The 19,090-nt window shown below is 42.5% G+C and overlaps 2 protein-coding genes across 3 annotated transcripts; one reads left to right on the plus strand and one right to left on the minus strand.

Moving 5' to 3' along the window:
• Nucleotides 1–18: 18 nt before the first annotated feature.
• LOC135611336 (ninja-family protein AFP3-like) lies at nt 19–1,606 on the minus strand. Its single transcript, XM_065107050.1, has 2 exons — nt 602–1,606; nt 19–502 (listed from the first exon to the last, which is right to left on the minus strand). The coding sequence occupies exons 1-2, from the start codon at nt 1,125–1,127 to the stop codon at nt 192–194; spliced, it is 837 nt and encodes a 278-aa protein (XP_064963122.1). The 5' UTR covers nt 1,128–1,606; the 3' UTR covers nt 19–191.
• Nucleotides 1,607–8,214: 6,608 nt separating this feature from the next.
• On the plus strand, nt 8,215–15,283 carry LOC103982143 (uncharacterized). Of its 2 annotated transcripts, none has more exons than XM_009398963.3 (2): nt 8,215–8,665; nt 15,013–15,283. In XM_009398963.3, exon 1 carries the CDS (start codon nt 8,280–8,282, stop codon nt 8,655–8,657), a length of 378 nt encoding a protein of 125 aa, XP_009397238.2. In that variant the 5' UTR covers nt 8,215–8,279; the 3' UTR covers nt 8,658–8,665; nt 15,013–15,283. The 2 variants fall into 2 exon arrangements, with proteins under 2 accessions (XP_009397238.2, XP_009397239.2); XM_009398964.3 differs by having other exon boundaries at nt 8,215–8,661.
• The last annotated feature ends 3,807 nt before the right edge of the window (nt 15,284–19,090 follow it).

The raw sequence follows: 19,090 nt of genomic DNA on the forward strand, positions 1-19,090 counted from the left end.
TTGTAAGAAAAAAGCAACAACAACAACAACGGAGTTCTTGGTGGCTTGAAATCTCATCTTACACCTTGGTAAGAGAGAAGAAGCTCACAAATGAGAGCAGTTCAATTGATAACAAAAGGGAGAAGGAAGATAAAAGATCTGCTCGCTCACCATGGCCATGGATGACGAGAAGGCCTTAAAAGACCAACCCATTACAGGAATGCCGAGGGGAAGGGGTTGACCACAATGTGTCTGAGTGGGTGCGCCACATCTCCACCTCCGGCGTGCTTGACGAACTCAGCAGGGGTGAAGAATCTGCCATGGCACACGCACACGATCCTTACATCCTCCCCTTTCCTGTACTTGTAGAGGAACCCTTCGATCCTTGTTCCATTTGGTCCATCTCCCGTAGCAGAGACGCATGGCATCATGTCCCTCTCTACCTCTTTCGTGTCTCCCATCACCCTTCCAGCATTCATCGCAGTAGCATTGACTGCTTTCGTGGGTTTGCTTTCCTCTATGCCTGCATTAGAAATCACACACTGTTACTGCACCAGAAATCAAAAATCAACCCACACCATGTTCTCCTTGCTAAACATGCAAGAAGCCGAAACCATTGTACCTTGCTTTGCCCCGCAGTTGAACTCGGAGACGCCGGAGCAGCCGCTCCCCTGAGATCCGATGGATGCTTGCGTTTCCGGCCTGAAGCACTTGGAACCGTCGACCATTCCAGCTCTGGGCTTCGTCGCCAATGCCGGCGGAACGACGCCAGTCGCCGCCGCAGATGGCCTCTGCCCGTCCTCCATCTCCTCGTCCAAAATATCACCTTTCCTGTCTCTCTTCTCCGACCTCGTCCTCTTCCGGCTCTGCAGCTCCTTTCGCTTCCTCTTCCTCTGCTCCTCGGCATCCGCAGGCACCGCCTCAGCCTCAGGGAGGGCCTTCCGGAGAGGAAACACGGAGGCCGTGCACCTATCGTTGGGCTCGTTTCCGGAGCAACCGCCCAACGAGAGGCCGAGGCTGTGCTCCACCTCGGAGGGCTCTCCCCTCTTGGCCTCCGTCAGCTCCTCTCCGCCACCACTCCCGAAACGCCTCAGGAAATCCCTCGGGCAGAACTGTACCGGAGACGAGACCTCCTCCTCCTCCTCCATGGAGAACCAACAAGGAACACCAGAGTATTCCTTTATGACGCCGGATCTCAACAAGGTTTCGGGTCAAAGTTCAAATTTTGCCACAAAAACACTCGGGAAATCCACCGAAGAAGCCATGAAAACGCCCCATGACAATTCCTCGGACATCGTTGTGCCCCAGCCAAAACCTCTTCATCGATCGAAAGAAACGGACACGACGAAAGACCCAACTTTTACCCTAAAATCGCACGTATTCTCACCTATTTCAGATCAAAGATGAGGTTTTGCCCAAGAAAACATGCGAAATCTATCGGTCAGACCACGCCCTCTGAGAGGATCTTCCCGTGATCAGACATCGGTGTTTCATCGATTATGGAGAAATAGAAGAGAGACCGTCGCTTGATCAACCCCGGTGGAGATGAAGACGACGACGAGAGAGAGATTGAGAGAGAAGGGGGGTACGGTGGAGGGTGTTTCAAAGTGTCTTGGATCGTGTGGGCTCCCGAGAGTGCCCTGCCCGGAGCCTGCGACATCCGCCACGCGTCGAGGTTGGATGGTTCGCGGCGACAAGACGATAGGCGCGCCCGCGACGACAGGGTAGCCCTACCATGCTCACCGTGCCCCCACCGACACGCGGCCGCTCTTCTCCCCGCTGAGACAGCTGGTCGACACCAATGCGCACGTGTCGAGCATTTCGTGCGGCTGGTACCTCGATCCTCGTGGGCCCCTATTTAACTCATATCTTTTTTCTCTTTTTTTTTTTCCGCGGCTCACTATGCACCCTCTCGCTACCAGCCTCGTGACTTGACGAAGAGTGGTGGGACCCACGCATGGCTAGACTGTGTGCCTGAAGTTCTAGTGTATCGATGCACGACACGTAGCCGTTGCGTAGATCTGGAGCGTACCACTTAGGGTCATTCTCAGAACATAACGACGCGTTGGGAAAAGCGAGGGACAGGGACGAGGCGACGACGACATGTCGTGGTGGCTGTCAGGGTTCTTCAGGAGATCTAGCCGGAGACGTCAGCGACGTGACGACCACAAGAGCGAATCCCGAGGACACGCGTCGACCTGGAGCGCGGTGTGATGTGAACGGGCCTGGCGGGAATCCAGCACAGATTGACATGTAGCTGCTTTCAGATCTTCAGGTTGATACGGTACGACGGACGCGTGGACAGAAAGTGCTACTTCTCTTACCGACGGTCGGCAACGGCGAGATCCATAGCTGATCGATGGGTCCCGTGCCGCTTCTCCATTCACCACAAGGGTAAGAGGCATAGGTTCAGATCGTGGCACGTTGAGAAATTAAAAACCTTCGTGGGTGTATCTCATTCGTATGCAACGATATATCAATATATAATGGTTTAACTCATCGTAACTCTTATCACTTGTCTATAATAGATGCATAAATATTTATCTTGAACCCTTATCACGATGATAAATATAGAGTAACTTTCATTTTTTTTATTAATATTATTTAACGATTATATGTTGGATAACGATTAGCTAACAGTGTATTCTCTATCATTTATCTCCTCATCCCGTCAAGACGTACTTTGGGGCTCTTACGAGAAGAATTTGAAATGCGACGTCTTGTTCATTCAACACGTCAAGCTTATACATCTTCAATCTATTATCAATCGAGTGACATATCTAGTTTATCTAACACGAGTTCATTTGATATGTTTGTCCGAGATTGCCTTTCCCTAGCATTGTTGGTGGTGATTCATTAACGACCTACCTCTCGTATCATTGAAGGACGCACATTGGTCGGATGAGGTCAGGTTTTCCCGACCTTATCGTCTCTTCTCGACCTCCATGCCTTGGTGAATTTAGAGATCGAGCTTCTTGACCTCCATGCCTTGGAAGAAGATAGGAGTTAGGTTTCCCAACCTTTCTCACCTCAGGTGGAGGTGAGGGTCAAGCTTCCCAACTTCCAAGCCTCGGGTGAACGTGGGGATGAAGCTTCTTGAGCTCTCCGTCTCTAGCAAAGGAGGGGTTTAAACTTTTCAACCTCTATGCCTCGGGTGAAGGTGAGGATCAAGCTTCTATAGTTACCCACCTCGGGCGGAGGCGAGGGTCGGACTTCCTGACCTCCATGCCTTGGGAGAAGGCATGGGTTGGACTTTTAATCTCCAAACCTTTAGAGAATGTGGGGGTTAGGCTTCTCGACCTCCATGCCTCAAGTGAAGGTGGGGGATGGGCTTCCCAACCTTTATGCCTTGAATGAGGCAAGGGTCGAGCTTCTCAACCTCCATGCATCGAGTAGAGGTGGAGATCAGGTTTTCTCAACTCACGTGCCTGAAGCATATTTTATTTTTTGTCTCCTACCATGGTAAGTTTCTTCTAATGTAGGTCAGTTTTTTTAGACTCATACGCCTCGAGGACGTTTTGATTTATGCCTCCCGCCATGACAGGTTTTTTCTAATAGCATATCGGCTCTATAACACCTCGATCTTCTATTATCCTATTCTTTCGCCTTTACAGGTTGGGATGTCTTTCCTTTCTCGCACCATCTCTTTCCAATATCATGGCCGCCGAATAGTTAAGGAGGTTGACTCTCTATCCTTGGACAACCCAAGAGTGGAGGAAGTCTCAATATCCCCCTCATTAGGGGTGTTAGTTCTCATGAACCCAAAGGTTCTTCATGACTCAGAGTATATAAAAAGAATATATAATAAAGACTCAATAGTATACAACTCCTAAATCACTTGCAGACCAAGTGCTCTATCCCAATCGAGTTGATCTACAAGTCCCTCGGTTGGTCACCATCCATTATACCCATATTCAAGTCCTTTTGTTTGTCTTCTAACACTCTAGAGGTGGGACTTCGTTTTTCCCTCCACCTAGCGATAGTGTCTTACTTCAAATGGTAGAGAATATTGCCCTCACAGATGACACCTAGCTCGTGGTGCTACTTAGTTAATAGTATTCATCGGGGAATACTAACATGCAGCTATTACCCCAATCTGTGATCTCTTTGTTGCTTACTTTCGATTGTGTAAGGGGAGAAGCAGCTACCATCTGGCTACTCGAAAGGGCTTTGGAGATAATAGTGTCTTATTAACAATAAGAGTTAGAAGGAGCGCTTCTTTCTCGTAGGTTCAGGTCGACATTGGCGGTTCTATCTCGCTTGGTTGGCACACTCCACATATAACATACTTCCTTTCTTGTCGGACAAAGACTCATATTAAGTTGTTTGGTTAAAAGATATAGTCTCTTCTTTTGAGGCTACGTGGAAGATGGATGAGGACTAGCTATCGACGTGGGTCTTAGCCCAACTCTTCGAGGTATGATCTAAACACCTTGTCTTCTCACTTCTTTTGTGCTTTAAAAAAATTAACCCGTGTAGCCTTGTGGCTTTGATTTTTTGTAGGTGTAGACCTTTAATCTCTGAATAAAAAAGCAAATGATTTCTCTTCAGGCATGATGGTGGCCTCTTTGGCTCCTCCGACTATTATTCACAAGTTGTCAATCGAGGCGAAGGTTAATGTTTGACTTGTGTAAGGGCAAGTCCCTACCATTTATAGAATTATAGATAGCTGACCTATCGAAAGTTGTGACTTTCTTGAAAGTTGGATTCGATAAGGACATAAAACTCGAAGCTCATCGAGCAAGTTGCTATGACTAATGAGCGGGTCATGAGTATCATCAAGCAAGTTTAGGGTATAAAGGAGGTGCTAGAGCTAGGCAAAGTATGATATCGAGGTATTGGGAGGAAGTAATCGTCGACTACAAGGCCTCCATCGAGCTTAGGAAACCTAGAGAGATTAGGGGTCATCTCGTATTAATATGGGTATTATATCACCATAGCCCATTTTAAATTGAAGCATCCTAAGGTGGAGATTGAGGAAGATCTGTTCATTAATTACCCCCAGGATCAAAATGTCCTTATGGTGCTTGAAATGCTTTTTGATAATAGTTTTGACTCGCCATGACACCTAACTTGTTATCTTATAATGTGTTGGTCTCTATTGAGTCATCAGGTCTATCTATCCGACTTATTCCTTGTGTGTTTTGCTTGTAACATCATTGGGCTTGCTCGTCTGACCAGTCTTCCATCTTGGTAGGTCGAGGTCTAATTTTTGATATAGAGGCTCGATCGAATTGGTGTAGTCCTTTTAAAAGTAATGAAACATTCTTTTCTGAACTTGCAACACTCACATCTTAAAAATATACATACACTTTACAATTGAGGCTAAAGACATGATAGACTAATGCTCAATGCTTGGGGCATAATTGCTAGTTATATGTGTCTTGTTAGCTAATCACGTGAGTATTGACACGTGTAATACGCTGCATAATCTTTTTGGTTATTATTATTATTATGATATTTTATCACTTTATATTGATGATGAATATATTATGATGTCCCTAGATCTGTGCAATAAGAATTGGATCATGATGAGATCATGAGAATGAGACCAATTCGTCTATAAACATAAATCACTAAATGTTCTCGGTCATATATTACTCCGAGAGGGACATCGAGATAATCAGACAGATCGACATGCTATATACTTGTCCATATGATGGAGACAATTGATCTCATAGTTGCCTGTGTGATGACATTAGGGATATAGTGCAAGTGCTCATTAGAGAATGAATTCACTAAATGATCCACTTACGGAATACTAGTTGGTTAATGATACCTCATCGTTAGATAATAATTCTGTAGTCTCAATTGTGTGTTTGGTTCTTAGATTTTAGATATCAATGATGTCTTATATGAGTACTCGGCTCTTTGATACCAGATTTATATGTCTGAAAGTTTCAGATCTAGCACAATCAATTATTGGAGTGATAGCCAACATTATGAAGGCAATTGAGTGTTAATAGATAATCAACTATTCTCGATATCATAAGAGGAATATCTCATGTAATCTCACTCAATCAAATCCTTGGCCAAGGTCAATTGGATCATGATGAATTCAATAAGTATTAGATTCAGATTAAAAGATAAAGTTCTCCGGGAGAATCCGATTAAAGTGAGACTTGGATAGACTTCATATGGGCCTGATAGTACTACGCCCGGTATATGATCTCTGGGATATTAGATAGATGAGGGACTATAGGTATACGATAATTAAGGATAGACATGTTTAATTGATTAGATCCCCTATACCATTTCGGGACTACGACGTATTGGCCTAGTATATCTGTAGTCGATTAGTTGAGTGTATGTCGACTAGTATCATTTTGGAGGGGATATCCATCGATAATATTTAGACTTATCTCTTTTTGCCAATGGAGTCTTCATCGGGTGAAGGTCTTTTAAGAGCCTATTCTCTTTTATCTGTAGAAAACTTTAGTTCTAGACATATTCAGGAGGGTTAGCTCAGAACTTGGGTAAGGTAAGTTAGGTCAATCATTCCTCCTTCGTCATAATGACCTCAGGGTCAGGGTGGATTATGGTCGCTCTGGTTCGACCTCTTACATGACTCCTTATACTTACCAGAGACCATTGCCTAAATGACAATGTATTGACTGACTATCACAAGTATCTCTGGTACTATCATTTATGGTGTCTTTACCAATGATTGAAAAAGATGAGAGAGCTTGAGCCCCATCATGAAAGTCTATATTATAATCGACCAATGAGCATCTACCATGCCTCTTATTTTATTGGTGAACCAAGTGATGAAGTCTACAAGTGTTATTTTCTCCCCTTGCTTGAGTCCAAGAAGTATAATTGCTGATAGCTTTGGGCGTATGTTTCTGAGGAAGTGAAATTCGAACTCTCTCACGAGCTTGGCAAAAGAATTGATAGAAAGCAACTTCGGGTGAACGTACCATACCCGTGTTGGGTCTCTTAACATGGTTGAGAAGGTGCGACATATCAAGGCATTCAAAGTTCCATATAATGATATTTGAGCATAAAAAAGTTATAATGTACTTATCGGGTCATCACTGCCATCGAATGCCTCCAACCACAAGAGGCAAAAGTTTATTAGAATTAATTCCTCTTAGATTTTCTGGATGAATCATAATCGACTCGAGGTGGGGTTGACTAATGCTTCTCCTTTATATTGTTGGAAGTCTATGCCCAAGAACATTCAACCTCACCCCAAAGTGCTTCTTAGACATGCCGGGGACTTGCACAAGTAGTAGGGATTTCTGCCTTGACTCGTCCAATGCTCAAGTTAGTGATTTGAGGTCTTTAAATATGGATTCAGATACTTCAAAAGAAGTGAACCCTCTATTTCTCCATTTAGGATGTGTTTTTATACCTTGTATGAGATAAAAAAAGTTTATGATGTACTTTCTTGTCATAAGGGAAGAGAAGAGAGTTTAGGATTATAAAAAGAAGAGAAAAAGGTTTATGATTTTGCCTTCCTTGCTATAACGAATGAGAAAAAAATTTATATTTCTCTACTTTAAACTTTGTACACAAAGACAGATGACTTGAATGACACGTGGTCATTACGTGTCGATTGTTGGTTATTTTCGGATAACCTTCATCTTTTCATTTTATTTTAAATATCACGTTACAATTATATATCAAATGATTATTAACTAAAGATATACTCCTTATCACAAAAACGAGGGAAAAAGAATCTTTATCTTCTTCCACGTTACACATGGCATTCGTTGATGTTAGGTTGCAGTTGAACATCAATTCTGCGGAATTTCGTGTAGGATTGAAAACCGAGAACTTGCGAATTCAAACAAAGAAAATAAAAACACATCATCAAAAGAGTAGAAAATGGAGATAACATATTCTGCGATCCAAAAGACGCTTAACCCTTATAAAGTTAGATTTCTCTATTCCTCGATGGATGTGACTAAGTATGCTTATCAATAGTATTTAACCTTTTAATATTTTTCGATTAATATCAAATAATATGATACACAAGTACCGTACTGATTTGGTAGATTATACCCATCTCGGATATTACATCTCGTGGTTAAAAAGGAAATATAATTGCATTATGGTACATATAGACAATTTAAATGAAGACATCAAAAAAAAAATTACATCACGTGCTATCAACAATAAATATTAACATTATTCGTGCAAGAGGCTATCACGTGGTTTGGTTATGGGCCGAAGTCGGCCCGCCCAACCAACTACCCCGTTTATTTTAGGTCTGCCAAAAGAACTCCATTTTCTTCTCACTCCGATTCCCCCCCCCTTCCCTCTCCGATCTCGTCTCAGACTCTCCTCTTGTGATGGCGTCCGCTGGCAAAGCCCTCTCGCAATCGTTCAAGAAGTTCTTCAAGATGCCGTGGGATATCACCGGGCCCTGCTCCAGCCCCGAGTACCGTAGCTCCCTCCCCAAGGCCACCGAGTACCGCCGCTTCTGCCCCGCCACCGCGCCCGCCAAGGTCTGGGTCCCAACCACGGAACCCGAAGCCGTCTTCGACATCAAGTACTACACGCGCGATCGTCGCCGCGATCGGCCCCCCGTTCGCCGGACTCTCCTCAGGAAGGCCGACGTTGAGCGGATCATGGCCGCCAAAACCTTCGGCCCTGATAATTTTCCCAAGGTCTACCTCACCGAGAAGGTGGAGGAGGACGAAAATGCCCGGGGCGGCGGGTACCAGTAGTGAGGCAGGTCTGGGTTTCCCTCTTATATCGCGATTAGGGTTTGTGCAGATACAATACTTTTCTGGTGTCTCTAATAATGAATGCATCAAAGATCCTCTGTCCTTAATGAAGTTAATAGTTAATAAGCAACATTTTGTCAACATCTAGTGTCACGAACCGTTGTCGAGCACCCGTAACAACTTCGTTCAACAAATCGTTCGTCGCTTTTACATGCATGTACATATGCTTAGCAGCATGATTTGCTTGGTTTTATGTGTTTTTGTTTGAAAAATACAAGCAAGAATAGTCTGCAGTGCTGTAGTGCGATCACTCACCACGCTGGGCAAAACTGTCCCAAAATAGTTTCGTTTTCGCATACCACAGCTTGTTTTTTGTAGATTGTAGTTGTGCATGAAACGTCAGCCATCTTAGACCCTTGGAACCTCCTAGGTGGCACAGGGGTGGATGAGGCCTTGGGATAGTGTTGGGCATTATCGGTATACACAAGTGCCCACGTTAACTTGACGAGAACTTCTCATCGTGCCCGACATCCAGTGAGCAATCGTTTGTAGACTTGCAATTGTTCGTTTTGTATTCTAAAGTCCTTGTTTTCTTTTTCCTCTCTTTTTTCTCTTGCACTCAAAGTGTTTGTTGAATTGTTTATAAAGTTTTCCTCTTCGTGAGACGTTGAGATTTGTTTGTCGCTCGTTTTTGAATTAATCAACTTATTCTTTTACATGTCCTACGGGACCTGAGCGAGGTTGTAAATTGGTTGACCCTTTGTGAATGCATATTGTAAGGGTGCGTTATGACTTAGATAATTTCAGCTAAACCCGAAAAGTTAGCGCAAGGGTGCCTTACGACTTAGGCAATTTCAACTCAATCCGTGACATTATGGTATCAAAGTGGGTAAACAATTCGAGCAAACAATGAATAAACTTTGCAATCTTGCCATGGCGAAGCATCGTGGTGAATCAAGCAAGATGGGGCAAGCTAGACCATTGCCCCAAGCAACCGTAGGTGGGCTACAAGTGCAAACTCGCTCTTATGCCGTTGGAGCCGCTCAAGGGGAGCGTGGCAGCGAACATGATGAGCGAGAAGTTGACTACTTTTCGCGAGCAGAGGAGGCATAATTTGAAGCGCTAAGTGGAAAGAGCCACAAGGAGAGACTCACAGTGGCGGAAACCCGCCTTGATGTTCTTGAAACGAATTTCGAGAAACTCTACCAAGGCCAACGAAGGCTTTTTAGGGTAGAGAGCTCGCAAGAAGCTGAATCTCGAATCGACAAGGTAGAGTTCTAAGTCGATCGACTAACGGAAGACACCAAAGACTCCGTGCAACATCCGCACGAAGTCGTGGTGGAACTTAAACCAAAGTGGCATATCTCACAAGGGCGCTAAATGCAGGAGGGAGTAACACCCGCGTATGTCGCCACAAAATTTAAGAGCACTCGAGCCGCATTGCTATGGGGGTGCTAGGGATACAAATGAGCTTGAGAAATTTTTATTCGACATAGAACAATACTTTCGAGCTATAAGGCTCAATTCTGAAGATACCAAAGTTTCGATAGCAACCATGTATTTGAACGGGGATGCAAAACTTTGATGGCGAACCCGTTGGGAGGAGATCCAACAAGATCGGTGTTTAGTGGACACATGGGAGGACTTGAAGCGGGAGTTGAGAACTCAGTTCCTACTCGGAGTTCGTCGCAAGGAGGAAGCTGAGAGAACTCTGCCAAAGTACTTCTATTCATGATTACGTGAAACAATTTTTCGCACTGATGCTAGGCATACAAGACATGTCCGAAAAGGATAAGCTGTTCAGTTTCCTCGATGGCCTGAAGCCGTGGGCACAATGGGAACTGCATTGAAGGAATGTCACTAATGTGATCGGGGCAATTGCAGTTGTGGAAAGCCTCACTGACTTTGTTTCCTCGGAGGACTTGGGGAAAAAGAAACAATCGTCAGGAAATCGCCTACCAAAATATTCTCGAGGGAAGGGGTCCAGGAGCGAACAAAGGAAGAAGAGTTCCCACAAAAGGGTTAAACTCAAAAGGCAAGGCTCCAAAACCTAACGAATGTTTCTTATGCGGAGGGCCGCACATGGTGAGGAAGTGCCCACAAAAACAAGCACTCATTGCCTTAACCACTTCAATCTACCCCCCCAAATCGGATAAGGGCAAGGTTGTCACCCTTAGTTTGGGTAGTTTGGAATCCAACAGTAACGATGAGGAGTACAAGGACCCCGGATGGGAGCAATGCGTTTGTTGAATGCTTTGTGAGGTCAAGTGAGGGAGAACTTGAAGGTAAAGCCACAGAAAATAGGGAGCAGTGAGTTGATGTACGTGGACATCAAGCTCAACGGTCGGACAACCCATACGATGGTGGACACGGGCGCCACCTACAATTTCATTGCTGACAGAGAAGCAAGGCGACTTGGGCTAAACTTGGAGAAGAACCTAAGATAAAAGCAGTGAACTCGGAGGCTAAGCGGATCTCTGGACTAGCAAAAGCGGTACCCATCAAGATCGGGACGTGGAGCGGAAGTAGGCGTTGATCAGTATAACACAAGTTCGCATGTTAACTTAACAATAACTTACTATCACGCCTGACACCCGGTGAGCAGTCGTTTGTGGACTTGTGACTGCTCGTTTTGCCTTCTAAAGTCCTTGTTTTCTCTTTCCTCTCTTTTCTCTCTTGCACTCAAAGTGTTTATTGAATTGCTTGTAAAGCTTCTCTTTTCGCGAGATATCGAGATTTGTCCACCGCTCGTTTTCGAACTAATCAACTTGCTCTTTTATAGGTTTTACGGGACCTGAGCGAGGTTACAAATTGGTTAACCCTTTGTGGATGCATATCGTAAGGGCGCATCATGACTTAGGCAATCCCAGTTAACTCTGAGAAGTTAGCGCAAGGGTGCAATCACGACCAAGGCAACTCTAGTTAAGCCCGTGACTTGACCGTAAGGGTGCCTCACGACTTAGGCAATTTCAGCTAAGTCCGTAATAGTAGGCTCATGAGGAATTGTTCGCTTTTGGCGTATCCATACGGTTTTGCCCTTTTGGGGCTCATGAGCCTCAAAAGGTGCCTCTGAGGGTAAGGGTAACTCGACGGACTTCTAAACTTTTGACTCCCCTATTCCTCAACTAACATGGGACTAAATGCCTTTATTAGTTGACCTCCTGTAGGGGGGGCAAGGACGGATGCTCATGACCCTCTATCCCGAAGGCGTAAGCTCGTCTCGATGGCTCACGTGGCAATCACGAGAGGTGATTGGAGTGAGGGAAGGTCTGGCTGAAGCAATCTCGAGGTGCCGCTTGTTCGCCCGAGTTGGATTCTACTTCAGACCAAGGTGGTTTGGGCTTTCTCGAGGTTCTAGAGATAAGCCGAGGTGTGCCTTGGCTTCGCTGGGAACCCTGCACAAGCGATCAGCATCAGGGGAGTTCTCGACCCAACCCTTCCATTGATAAAGTTAGTAGTGAAGTAGGAATGGTAGAAGTTCTTCGGTCCAGTCCCTTCTTCAGGCTTTGGGGGTCGGCTTTTATACTTGAGTGGTCGATGGAGGGAGGCTGATGGCTGATCAGGGAGGACTCGTATGTCCTTCAGGGGCTCATTCATGTCGACGATCGGTTGGTACATCTCCCTGTGGTGCGTCATCAGTGAAGGACGACTATAGGGGCGTTGTTTGTCAAGGCTAATGCCTGCCTAGGATAAGCGGACGATAGGCAACCGGAAAAAGGGGGAAATAGGCTCCGTTGCCAAGGATTAATGCTCCCTACGGCCAGCCCATGTGGCCTTTCCCGAAACTGCGATTGGTCGGGGGCGAAAGGTCGCTTCCCTGTCGCTCGTCGCAAGAGAAGGGAGGCATGTGGGTTCGTCTGCCCATGCCATCGTCTAGGTGGCAGCGGGTTGTTGGATGAGTCAACAGGTCAATGCTTATGTCATTATTTTCCCTATCAGAAGTCTTGATTTGATGTTTGCTATGTTTTACTATAGACTGATACTACTTCATCTGTTCTTGAGGCATCGCCTCCTGGGCCGATGAAAACGAGAAATCTTATCTTTCCGATGAGTATGAATATTCATATCTGTTTCTCTATGAATATAGAATTTGGATTTGATGAATTTGTGTCTTATCTTGAAACCATTACAATTCAGATGTTTACTCCTCCCCGTTCTGGTGAATTCTAGGATTCTTTTGATGTCAGTTTGATATTATTCAGCCTCTTTCTCTATATTATAGGGGGGATGATGTTTTTCCATCCTTCATTTAATTTCTTGCTGACCTTCATTCTATGTCTTAAGATTCAGTGGTCGTACATATGATCCTTTCACTTTGGTAATTCTTAATAAGTAAAATGGTAGACTGAAAAAAAAAGGAATGCCACTATTTTGCTGGGTTTCTGTCATTAGGTCAGAAGGTAGACAAATAAGAACGTGCTGCTATAACTGGAGAATAGCTGGAAGAAATGTAGGACAGATGTTAGTAGACAAATATAAGACAGAAACCTGAGAAGTTGGGAAAGAGAGTTTAATCCAATAAGATTTGATACACAAAAAATGTTTTACATACAACTTATTCTATTCTGCAATCAAATTCAGTAACATATCATAAGGCTCAGTGTATAAAAAAGGAAAAATTAGGTTGATAGGTTTCCTTGTCATGGGAGCATTATACTCTTTTGGTAGACGTTTAATGATAGGAGGATGTTAAACAAATCTATAAATGGCAGTTACATAACAGTCATTGTTTTTTTAGTCTACTTATATCTGGCTCTTCTATCTGCATTAGGACCAGATCCACATAGAAGAATAGGCCATTGTTTATATATCTATTTAAGTACTTATGGAACTTTATATCTTAGATAAATTCTTTTTGTTTGGGTCTAGGCTTCACCCTGACTGACTAATTAAAAACACAAGCTAAATAACTAATTGATACCTAGATGACTTACATTGAACCCATTATACACTTATAAAGTCAAACTGGATTCATCTATAACTATAGCTGCTGGACCAGTCAGGTCTAGTATTGATTCCTTTATTTAAATGACCCTTTGGGTTCACAAACCTGATTTAAAAGCTACTGGCTACTCGTCATTGAGTAATTTTGTTAAGACAGACAGAAAAACTTACTGTATAATGGAGTTCCTGGAGGAGGACTCCTAGCAAAAGTATAATATTACAGGAAAAGATAACAACTAAGCAAACTTGGTTTTGCTGTAATCTGATTGTTACACGAATACTTATTTAGCAGATGAGGCCAACAAACATTGGCTTCCATTTCACAAGAATGATTCAAAGTTTTACATTCTTTTAAAGCATTTGATAGGTAGCATAAGTTTTGGTTGGCTTTGGTGTCAAATTTTTAATATATAACCAGGTGAGGGAAATTGAGAAAGTTGTCACATATGTTTTTGTAGATGTGTTTTAACGTTGCAGGAAATGTTATCGACAAATTTTAGTCATGGTATGATACTACCACTATGCACTTTAGGTTCCGGTTATAATTTTTGTTAATTGTGAGAACATTTAAGGAATTTGTATTTATCGATAGTATAGACCTGCACTTTAGGTTCAGGTATTACGCTAGGTGAACTTGTTATTATCTTTTAACTTTCTTTTGAAACTTGTCTGGTGTTGGTCGTGGTCCAGGTCTTAGATTCATTTTAGTAAGCATTATTTGGAAGTTATTCTTTATCTAATTTTTCTTTGTTTTTTACTATGAAACCAGTGGTCGTTCTGGTGGGTCATGTTTTACCGGTTGTTCTGGTACCTCTCAGACAACAGTTTCAGGGTTTGACACTGACATTGCAGAAGAGCACAAAAAGACTTAAAATTCTGGCTCTGTATCACAGCTGTTAGACTAAAAGCCTTGAAGCCTGTAAGCTTGATTTTTTTTTTTCACAAATAAGTTAGAGATATATTGCCAGTGGAGAATAGGTGGATGTAACTGATGATACAAGTTTTTCAAAAGCACTAACTATTGATGATCAAGCAAATTAGTTGGATTCATTAATGCTTATACATTCAACACGCAGATGCTTTTAGCTTGCCCTTGTACTCTCCTGGTTGTAGTTTGACAAGTCATGATGCACTGGTTCAGTGATACATCATAAAGAGTTTATCTGATATTGATGTTTTTCATATATGATGGATGATTCCTGTAGCCTCATAAATGCTTCAGCTAATTAGACCTACAAGAAATCATTTTATTTAATGTTTCCTACTAGTACCATAAGCTCGTAATAGAATATGGTGCATTTGAGAACATTCCTTTACTTGATATAAACAATATGCTGTAGCTCTTTATTTCCGAGAAGAACACATATATGTATATATATCTCATCTTTTTCTCCCCCCTTTTTTTTTACAGGTTGCAGAGCCTGTCTTCTTGCATCTCGATTAGGCTTGTGCTGCTGGGTTGATTTCAAGAAGTGCCATCTCACCACTAGTTCTGTTGTGTTCATTGGGCTGAATTACTGTGCTCTTGCCAGAATTTTCTTTTGCTGAGATAAATTTGAAAATTGCTCTCACAACTGTGTTCCTCTTTCACAGGGAGAATGATTGAATAACAATAAACCATGAAGTTCCCTATTGTTTTTCCTTTTCCAATTGTTTTTGTTAATATATGCTATTTTGATACATTTTTGCTAATTTGTGATTTATATTGTTTGGTATTCAATTTACTTTCAGATGCAACATCAGAAGAGTTAAACAATTAAATCGGCTCAAGGATTTGATAAATAGTTGGTGACTAGATACTTAGGCTGAGAAAAATCTTGGGGCTAATTACATAGTATAGTAGTTGGTTATCTTTAGCATTTTGATTCATATATTTAAAAAAATTATATTAAAATTTTTATAATTATAAAAATAAAATATTTAATTTTATCTATGCTAAAATTAAAACAATATAGCGATATTAAAACAATGAGTAAAAATATAATTTTAATATTTTAATTATTATTTTTTATTTGTTTTGTCATAATTAAAATTTTTTAGTCGATTATTATGGTAGTGGTGGATAGCGACATCGTCGAGACTTGTGGGTAGTTATTATAATAGTGGTCGATAAGAATGATTCGGTGGTTGACCCTTCCTATGTCAATCAAAACGTTGACGATCGAGATGGGAGCAACTGTCGCAATAGCAATGGAGCTTGAGAGACTTTTATAGCTTTTTACAAGGGAAGGAGGAAGAGAAGAGAGAGTAAGAAGGAGAGGTAAGGCAAAAAAAAGAGGACAAGGACAATGGTCGCTCTGTATCGTCTTACAATTGCGATAGTGTCACCCTGCATTTGTGTCGGTGGAAAGTGAGGCAAAGGCCTTGCATCTCGTCGACGCAGATGTAGAGCAGCGCAGTGTCAACATAGATGCCTCACATCCCATCGATGCAGATGTAAAATAGTGCTAGAGGAGAAAGAAAAGGGAGGGAGAGCGATAAGAAGAGGGTATATCAGTCGATATCCTTCATCGGTTGGACCTCGAATGAAACAACAGGAGCTTCATTAAATATCACCTGGATCACAACCGGGTTGCCCACCTTTGGCTTCCAATCCATGCCAATTCCGTGGTTGCCTCCTTCTGCTCCTCTTTCGTCACCACCATTGTGGGTCCATGATGAAGGGAACATAATCCTGTGGTGGGACAATAATTTCGGGCTAAAGACTCATCATGTCTATAGTAGGGGTGGCTATAGGTAGTAGATCGAGGTTGTTGTCGACGACTTGCTTGGCGAGGTTGGCACAATATATGAGGCAAGTTGCATGGGAGGTGAGCTAGGCGTTAATATAGTCCAAGTGAAAGATGTGGCTAAAACGAGGGAGGAGGTGGAGCTCATCGTCATCCTCGAACTCACTGAGACACACCGCACACTTGAGCGCCCCTTTCCCCACCGTTAGCCCCTTAACTTTAGAGTACATTAGTATGAGGAATGTCTCAAAGGCCTAAGGGCTTAGCCCTTACTATCGTCGAGAGCGGGTTAGGCCACTCACGATACGGCGGTACCACCGTCCGCTACTACCACAATAGTCGACTAAGAAGTTTTAATTAAGACATAACAAACAAAAATGAAATTGAGATGTTAAAATTATTTTTTCGCTTGTCGTTCTTGCACATGCCTGTCATGTGCTATATCTTTCGTCAATAAAACCAACAACGCTACGGTTAAAGAGAATGCCTATCACGTACTATACCTTTCGTCAGTAAAACCAACAACGTTTAAGTAAAAGAGATTAAATGTTTCACTATAAATTTTTTAAGTCTATGGATTAGGATGCTTATATGTAATTAAATCATAATCAAGGAGAAAAGTAGAGACGAGTAGTTGTTGACTAGAAGCCCAATTGGTTCGGATATATGGTTGATCGTTGCTTTCGTAACGAGAACGAAAAGGTTTCGTTCGAAAATGATGAGATTGAAGTGATCCATTAGGTCATTTTCTTTCCTTCGAAAATGATGAGACAACTATATACTACGGTCAATTGGGACGATGAACAACTAACTTATGACCATCAAGAAGGTGGTCATTCATTTGGATTAAGATCGATGCTGAGCGACTTGTGTTCTAAAGCCACTTTTTAATAGCATTACCCTATATCTAACTAAGGTTATAAAATGATCAAAGAAAACATTTTGATGACTGTCTCGTAGATTATAAGAGAATGTTTTGGAAACTGTTCTCTCGCTGCAAGTTCAAATTAAAAATGAGCATTCACTAACAGAGGTCGTAGTTCTCCGGTCACAGGGAAAATGAGAAAAATATACATATGCGGTGAAAGCCGGAAGGATAAGAAAGAAGATTGGCATGAAAAAGAAGTTGGGTCATTCAAGTTTCCCTGTTGCACATTCCCATCAAGAAGCTTATTCCTCTTTTTCTGCGATTCAAAGTTGTGCTTTCCTGTGCCAGTCAAATTATTACTACCTCTGATGTTTGAATGAATGCCTAATCACCTTCATTGTTTGACTTTTGATCTCATTTATTATGTTGCTTTTCCTGCATGCTTTCTTCTCTTTTGCTTTACTGCAGTTGTATTATTACGACGCTTATTCTCACAAAAATCTATATATATATATATATATATATGCATATCATTCATTAATCAGCCTACACTCGTAGGTGTACTGCCTACGACTCATTCGGACTCGGTGATACTGAAACACATTAACGGTGCTTTCAATGGACTGCTCAATGGGACCATCTATTTTGATGGAAAAAGGCTGCTCGATATTCTTCACACACTTTTTCTCGTCTCCCAAAGATAATTGAATCGATTCAACACTCAATCCAAGGCGAAGATGCGAATGACTCTTTCCCGCAAGATGGCAGAAACTTGTGAACACAAGTGCAGAATGAGTTAGTTCCTGATGGGTTTCGATAATATATCATCAGCCCTTGTTTGGCCAAGAAAACAGTGGACTTTTGCACTGATAGACCTCGGAGTGTTCTTGAGATCCAAGATCAAGAAAGAGGTCGATTTGCCTCGTAAAGAGGGAGTTGCTGGTCTTGGTCTAATTATGTTTTAGTAGAAGAACGAAACCCAACGAGATGGTGAAGTTTGAAGTATGTTTGCAGCACATCCAACCGAGTCATTGCTTGTCCAAAAACACTATCCGAGTTTCGTGAGGTATGCTGCAATCGCACCCATCAAAGGAGGGTGAGAAAATTGTTCTTGGCTCTTTGCATATCAAGTGCAAACAAAACAAAACAAAACAAAAAAAGAATGAAAGAGTATTCTTCTTTTCGTTTACTTTTGTTGTCAACTGCATGTATAGGTTGGAAGCTTGTTTATGCTTTCACCTAGCAAATGGGTTTCGTCTCTTATGTTTCATGATGGATGGCAGTACAAGAGGGCAGATCGAAGGGAAACAGGATCCAGACCACCTCTTGTTTGGACCTTCATGGTGAAACAAGTCCTCTCGAGCAGCAACAACATTTACATACGGTAAATGGTTGGGTGCAGATTGTGATCGGACCAAGTAAGCGCTGAGAGTTTGTTTGATGCTTCTCTCTACTACTTTTGTCTGTAGAGCATGCATGCTGTCGGTCACCTAATTTGGATATCACACTTTCCCATCCCGTGTTTAGCTTAACATAGCATAGCATAGCATAGCAGCATGGATAAATCTCTTGACATCTGCACCAGTTGTAATTCTAGAATCTCTACCAAAATGCAAACAACAAGTTGTGTGGTCCCTGAGACTAGAGCGCTCTTAAAAGCTCTCTAGGGTTTTAAGGAGAAGACAGCTTCCCCGCAGCTCCAAGTTCTTCAGACCACATTAATGTGCCAAACCTTTTACTCTCCCTTTGGTGTTTCGGAATCTTTAGCCACCACAAGTAAGTTGTCAGCTTATGGAACGGTTAAAACTCGAAAGACCTGCTCGAATACCCGTAATCGTTTTCTCCTTTGCTTTGTGCCAACAACACGACTATGTAGTGTAACTCTGATATAA

This window comes from Musa acuminata, chromosome BXJ2-4 (genome assembly GCF_036884655.1).
Source record: "Musa acuminata AAA Group cultivar baxijiao chromosome BXJ2-4, Cavendish_Baxijiao_AAA, whole genome shotgun sequence".
Taxonomy (NCBI): domain Eukaryota; kingdom Viridiplantae; phylum Streptophyta; class Magnoliopsida; order Zingiberales; family Musaceae; genus Musa; species Musa acuminata.

What these genes read in the sequence shown, in the direction of transcription:
- LOC135611336 (XM_065107050.1), bottom strand. Translation starts at nt 1,127, where the DNA reads ATGGAGGAGGAGGAGGAGGTCTCGTCTCCGGTACAGTTCTGCCCGAGG. An exon ending in CAACTGCGGGGCAAAGCAAG is followed by an intron (nt 503 to 601) that starts GTACAATGGTTT and finishes TTTCTAATGCAG; the next exon opens with GCATAGAGGAAAGCAAACCC.
- LOC103982143 (XM_009398963.3), top strand. Translation starts at nt 8,280, where the DNA reads ATGGCGTCCGCTGGCAAAGCCCTCTCGCAATCGTTCAAGAAGTTCTTC.